This window comes from Mercenaria mercenaria, chromosome 3 (assembly GCF_021730395.1).
Source record: "Mercenaria mercenaria strain notata chromosome 3, MADL_Memer_1, whole genome shotgun sequence".
Taxonomy (NCBI): Eukaryota; Metazoa; Mollusca; class Bivalvia; order Venerida; family Veneridae; genus Mercenaria; species Mercenaria mercenaria.
Genome location: NC_069363.1, coordinates 22,736,582 through 22,743,745, shown reverse-complemented (window position 1 = coordinate 22,743,745; position 7,164 = coordinate 22,736,582). Strand labels below are relative to the sequence as shown.

Here is a 7,164-nt window from a genome sequence, read left to right as displayed (position 1 = left end):
CTTTGTATAATACATTTATTCTTAACACACAAATTTGTCATGCTTTTGAGGACAGTAGTGTTGTCTGAATCATCCAATATCTAACAATCGTAGGTCAGATTTCAAAAACCTGGAATATTAAAGTAGTGAAAGTTTCTCTTGCGCATTAGATGTTAGGCAAGGGGAGAATTCATCTCCTTTTTTATTTTAATACTAATTTAAAGGATGTTGAAGATACCGTTTACTTGAAAACGTTGAAGGGATCGCGGGGTATTGAGTTCGATTCCCCGGCGAGACGTTTGCACACGTTCTCCGCGACGATTTGATACAAAATCCAGGAACACTGGTTACGTTAACTGTCCACCATTACATTACTGAAATACCATTGAAAAACGGTTTTAATTTCAACTTGTTGTAAAGTCAAATTTCTCCAACCGTGTTTCGTTGCAATTTTAATAGAAACCACATTTCCTCACGTAACAGACAATGCTTCTTTAGGATATTGTAAATTTGCCTGTATCTATTGTAAGGTCAAATGTGCTTTGGAACGGCTTGGTTGGTAGTACCATACAATTTATAAAGAGCAAAGACATTTTTACAAATAAAGATAAATGTAACTTTTACACGGTATTGACTTTAATCGTTTAATTTCAGCAACCGACTGTACAACTATCCAACAATATCATCCTTCCTTGCCAAGTGGTGTGTATGAAATGATACTATGGCAGTCACTTCAGTTGCTATATGTGTACTGTGACATGGACACTGATGGCGGGGGTTGGACGGTAAGTCTTGTGTCATGGATTTGATAAAAGTACACTGTTATATGGGCACGGAAGGCATGAGGACGGGGATTGAACAGTCTATTGTGCCAGGATATAAGACGACAGTATACTGTGATATTAACCAGGTAGGCATAGGTTAGAATTGTAGGACTTGTTTCACGGCATTAGATGATAATTTATTTACTGTTGTATCGACAGAAAAGGCATGGGCTGTAACGACGCGTTTGGTGTTAAGGTATTTGATGACAGTATACTTTGATACGGACATGGAAGGCAAGGGTGTGAGCAGTAAATCTTGTGTCACGGTATTTGATGACACTTTACTGTGATATGGACACGGAAAGCAAGGGTGTGAGCAGGAAATCTTGTGTCACGGTATTTGATGACACTTTACTGTGATATGGACACGGAAGGCAAGGGTGTGAGCAGTAAATCTTTTATCACGGTATTTGATGACATTATACTTTGATATGGACACGGAAGGCAAGGGTGTGAGCAGTAAATCTTTTATCACGGTATTTGATGACAGTATACTTTGATATGGACACGGAAGGCAAGGATGTGAGCAGTAAATCTTGTGTCACGGTATTTGATGGCAGTTTACTGTGGTATGGACAAGGAAGGCAAGGGTGTGAGCAGTAAATTTTGTATCACGGTATTTGATGACAGTATACTTTGATATGGACACGGAAGGCAAGGATGTGAGCAGTAAATCTTGTGTCACGGTATTTGATGACAGTTTACTGTGGTATGGACACGGAACACTTGGGCGGACAGTATACTGTGTCAGGGTATTTGACGTCAATAGATCAGAAACCACACATGCAAGGAAGTACAGGGAACTTACTGGAAATAAGTGTACCTGGGAATAAGGAAATATTAAGTCAGTTCTGATTGACAGTAATGTAAGCAACCCCAAAAAAGGGACATTTTTTCAAAATTGAACTGTTTTAATGCATTTATAGTGTTTCATTATACATTTTGACAATATTTTCTACATCTGATGTATATTAGAAATAGTTTAGTGAATCGGATTTCTCCCTCTGTACGAAGGATTTAAACAGATGATCATATTGTTTGCGTGAAAAATATTCAAATAAAATTTTACTGTGTATGCTTTTCGTTCGTTACTTTGATGGAATTAAGATAGTTCTTGAATAAAATGTGCTCTATGGAAGGCCGTACACGCCACAATGTTATGTTATAATGGAAACTTATGGGAAAATAATTGGCCGTCTGTAACCAATATACTGTAATATTCACAGAGAAGGCATGGGTTGGAACGGTACGTTTTATGTCACATTATTTGATAAAAAAAGTATACTGTTATAAGCACACAGAAGGCAGGAGTTGGAAAAGTAAGTCTTTTGTCACTGTATTTAATGATAATTTACTGTGACATGGATACGGAAGGCAGGGTTTGAAACAATAAGTTGTATGTCACAGTATTTAATGACAGTATATTGTGATATGGACATAGAAGGCAGGGACTTGAACAGTAAGTCTTGGTAAGTATACTGTGATATGGATACAGAAGGCCGGGACTGGAACGGTAAGTCTTGTAAGTATACTGTGATATGGATACAGAAGGCAGGGACTGGAACAGTAAGTCTTGTAAGTATACTGTGATATGGATACAGAAGGCAGGGACTGGAACAGTAAGTCTTGTAAGTATACTGTGATATGGATACAGAAGGCAGGGACTGGAACAGTTAGTCTTGTAAGTATACTGTGATATGGATACAGAAGGCAGGGACTGGAACAGTAAGTCTTGTAAGTATACTGTGATATGGATACAGAAGGCAGGGACTGGAACAGTAAGTCTTGTAAGTATACTGTGATATGGACATAGAAGGTAGGGACTGTAACAGTAAGTCTTGTAAGTATACTGTGATATGGATACAGAAGGCAGGGACTGGAACAGTTAGTCTTGTAAGTATACTATGATATGGATACAGAAGGCAGGGACTGGAACAGTAAGTCCTGTAATTATATTGTGATATGGACACAGAAGGCAGGGACTGGAACAGTTAGTCTTGTAAGTGTACTGTGATATGGACACAGAAGGCAGGGACTGGAACAGTAAGTCTTGTATTTATACTGTGATATGGACACAGAAGGCAGGGACTGGACCAGTACGTCTTGTAAGTATAATGTGATAGAGACACAGAAGGCAGGGACTGGAACAGTTAGTCTTGTAATTATACTGTGATATGGATACAGAAGGCAGGGACTGTAACAGTTAGTCTTGTAAGTATGCTGTGATATGGATACAGAAGGCAGGGACTGTAACAGTTAGTCTTGTAAGTATGCTGTGATATACTGTGATATGGATACAGAAGGCAGGGACTGGAACAGTAAGTCTTGTAATTATACTGTGATATGGACACAGAAGGCAGGGACTGGAACAGTTAGTCTTGTAATTATACTATGATATGGATACAGAAGGCAGGGACTGGAACAGTAAGTCTTGTAATTATATTGTGATATGGACACAGAAGGCAGGGACTGGAACAGTTAGTCTTGTAAGTATACTGTGATATGGACATAGAAAGCAGGGACTGTAACAGTAAGTGTTGTAAGATCACTGTGATTTGAATACAGCAGGCAGGGGTTGGAAAAATGAAATTAGTCTTGTGTTATGATATTTGATGACAGTATACTTTGATATTGACAGGGAAGGCAGTGTCTGGAAAAGTAAGTCCTGTGTCATTGTATTTGATGACACTAAACTGTAATATGAACAAGGAAGGCAGGGGTTTGTTCACTGAATCAAGTGTTACGGTATCTGAAGACAGTATTCTTCATTTCTGTTCAGCTACGCCCCTGAAGATAGTGCGTGATTATAAGTATATAATGTACCGTTTGTGAAAGTTTTTGTCTTATGTTTTTGTAAGTATGCAAACTTAGTGTATTTAAACTTTTGATCATGCATATATGCCTGCATCTTCAAATATATCATATAATCGTTCCTAACAAAATAACGTATTATCATTTTAGGTTTTTCAAAATCGCTTCGATGGCTCTGTAGACTTTTACAGAAATTCAGCAGAATATGAAAGAGGATTTGGTAATCTGGAGAAGGAGTTTTGGCTAGGTAAAGTTTGGGTTTGGTTCGCGAATTAATGACATTATTTTATAATACAAGTAAAAACATTTTAAAGGCGTCTCTCTTTTTATCCAGGTAAGTATTTCGCTAACATTTGACACAAATGTAAAAACGCTTGATTCCTGAAAATTGAACAACTGGTTAATATTGAAATTTGAGCAACCTTTGATTGTTGGATGCTTTTTGTATACCACTAAAATTGTTGCTGTTACATTACCAAAAATAACTGTAAAAATAATATGTTCACAGATTCATTTAAACGCGTGTTAAATTGTTAAGGTAAGAAGTGTCTGACTCATACACATTTAATTTTACTGAAATATTTTGTACCAGAGATTAATATATTCAGTGATTTACTTTGGACTGGGTACCACGGAAAATGTATTTGAAATCAGGGTCTTACTGGACATTGTTAAACAGAAGGGTATTAAAGGAAAATGAATTCTTGAAATAAACGAAAAGTAGTCTCTGGAAGAATTTATTACTTGGTTTTGATGAACGTTACCATGTCAGTGGCGTAGAAGAGCATGTACCCATTCAACATTATTCTATATTAAGTTAGTAAATTGACCTTGATCCCACGTCATTATAAGCTATAAAGCACTGTTAAACTCTTATGTCAAATCGAAATGCGAATTGTGGTGGTTTCTTTAAAAAAAACTTACCAGTAAATGTCTATTGGCCTTTTCCTTGTTCTTTATATACTTGTTTTACTAATAACTTGAACTTTCGATTTAAATAGTTTATCTGGAAGCATACTGTCTTGAAAATTAAGTTTTGCGCGATGAAATATCATTAACAATGGACAATTAACTGTAATTGTAAGTTTTATGTGAGACAACCTTGACAGACGAAGTGGAGAATATTAAGATCATTTCTTTATGTATTTCTTTTACCAGGAAGGAATACTTTTTTCTATATTTTCAATGGTCGCTGACCCCTTTGAATAACCTACACAGCTATTCGCTAACAGAGCCATTTGTTTCAGTCGCAAATGACCCCATATTAGGCCCATAGCCCCCTAACAATACCACGTTTATACCCTTTTGCACCTATTTGTCTTTCAAATGTGTATTGTAAAATAGTGTCAAAATTGCGTTTAACAAAAAGTGTGTTTTTCCATGTCAATCTCCGTGGCAGGGGTTTCTTATTAACAGTGAATAGACCTCTGCCGCTACAAAAGTCATTTATCATGATTTTTATGAATCCGGTTATTTTCATCTGTTGACCAGCGATTAGTTACTGAAATCGTTTTTAAAAGTTTTCAGAGATTTAAGACTAATGTGGGTTTTATATCAATTAAATGATGAAATAAAAATATAAGATGCAACGGGCATGTGATTTCTTGGTCACGTGGTATTTGTAACGAGCGCTAATCGCTGTTGTAAGTTGATTTCATATATTAATTCATACAGAGGTATACATTAGCATGTACTGTTTTTAGAGCAAAGCTTTCGATTACAGGTCTCGCGTTTGTGCAGGAAATGACATCTCAAGGTAAAACTGAGTTAAGAGTGGATCTTACGGCAGCTGATGGGACTACCGCTTACGACACATTCCAGAATTTCTACCTCAGCGAAGGCCCGAATTATAGTCTTCACTTCGAGGCTGGAACGTGTATGTTATTTTGTTTTACTTTAATTTACGTAAGTTAAACTTGATGAATACACATCAGGTTTTTTCCAAGGCACAGGCGTATAAATGTAGAAATGTTTCAAAGATATAACGTTCTTGCGAAAAACTCCACCTTATTAATATTAATTGTTTCTTTATCTTAATATTGCGATATCTATGAACATATCACTTATATAATTCGCATTATGCAAGAAGGATGAAAAATGTATATTTATTTCGAGAAACTTTGTTTCTGGATATTGTAAGTAGAAGAAATAGCATCATAAGTTGAAATTTTATGCTGTATTTAGTCAGTTTCAGTAAACTGACATTGTCCATTAAAAATCGGTGAGTGCATATGTAAATATCGTCCATCCGTGTTAAAACATGTATTTTATGCGAATGATATTTTCTTTATAGTAAACAAGTGACAATTGCCTTTCTCGTAATTTGTGACTGGCTTTCTTTACGTAACTGGTGTGTATTATGTTGTATGTGTAATCATTTATGCACATGTATTAATAATATGATAAAATCAAAAGCATTTCAGTCGGTATTTATTGGTTTTGTTTTGTTTTGTCAAATTTGCATTTGTAGTAGATCTACTGCCTACATCATGTGTATACAGACTTGAAAAAAGAATATTATATTCTTTTTTATTACTGGTTATTTTTCTTTTGCAAATGTAGATACAGGATGGAAAAGTATGCTGTACCATAATGGTGTACCTTTTACAACTTACGATGCTGACCGCGACGCATATGATGAAAACTGCACTGTAAAAGACCGTGGTGGTTGGTGGTACAGTCAGTGCGCCGACGCAAATCTAAATGGAGAGTTTGTAACACCTGGAACAGAGAGGTCAGGAAGACCTGAAGCGGGAATGGTCTACAAATCATTCAAAGGAACTGAATCGCTAAAGGCCTCGAAGATGATGTCTCGGCGCGTTTCACGTCAAGATTAATACATGACTGATATTTCATTTAATTAAAGCTATTTACGGCGTAAATATACATGAACTATACATAACGTCTAACAGTGAACTGATTAGCCTTTTTTCAGTTTTTGATGTGACGATGTAGAAGAGTTCTACTGAAGATTTCACGGACATGAACATTTATTCCTCGCATCAGTCGTAGAAATAAGAATCAGCAGATGGTCTGTCCATAACGGTAGTTTTGATTTAAAACTGGCCGTCTTAAATATGCGTCTTACATAAAATACGTCTTAATGAAAGTTGAATATTTATTTAGAACTATTGAAGTACTTTTTATTACAAAATAAATTCTTGGTTATAGTAAGCTCAACACTATTTGAATCCCGGACTGCAAGAAATGTCAGAGCCTCATTTTGGTCATTGTTAAAACACGACTCCACTTCAAAGGATTTTTAACTCAAAGTTCTATACTTTTGTAGACACACTCAGGTGCTACAATATAAATTAATTAAAAGCCGAATCCATTAGGCTTGTATATTTCCTTTGACTTATTCAAATACTAAAACTTAATGTTTTGGTCGTAAGCCTTACCCAATTTTATTCCTGGACCGCACCAAATATTAGAGTCGAAATTCATTTTTACATATATCAGTCATTTTTAAACGCAATAAAATCTTAAATTCGTAATATTTCATGTTGAAAGTTGCATATTTTTGTAGATCTATACATGTACTTGGTAA

At 35.8% G+C, this 7,164-nt stretch overlaps 1 protein-coding gene across 1 annotated transcript; it reads left to right on the top strand.

Moving 5' to 3' along the window:
* Nucleotides 1–639: 639 nt before the first annotated feature.
* On the top strand, nucleotides 640–6,850 carry LOC123523619 (ficolin-3-like). The gene is made up of 4 exons (XM_045301278.2): nucleotides 640–764; nucleotides 3,765–3,861; nucleotides 5,338–5,490; nucleotides 6,177–6,850. Exons 1-4 carry the CDS (start codon nucleotides 693–695, stop codon nucleotides 6,449–6,451), a joined length of 597 nt encoding a protein of 198 aa, XP_045157213.2. The 5' UTR covers nucleotides 640–692; the 3' UTR covers nucleotides 6,452–6,850.
* The last annotated feature ends 314 nt before the right edge of the window (nucleotides 6,851–7,164 follow it).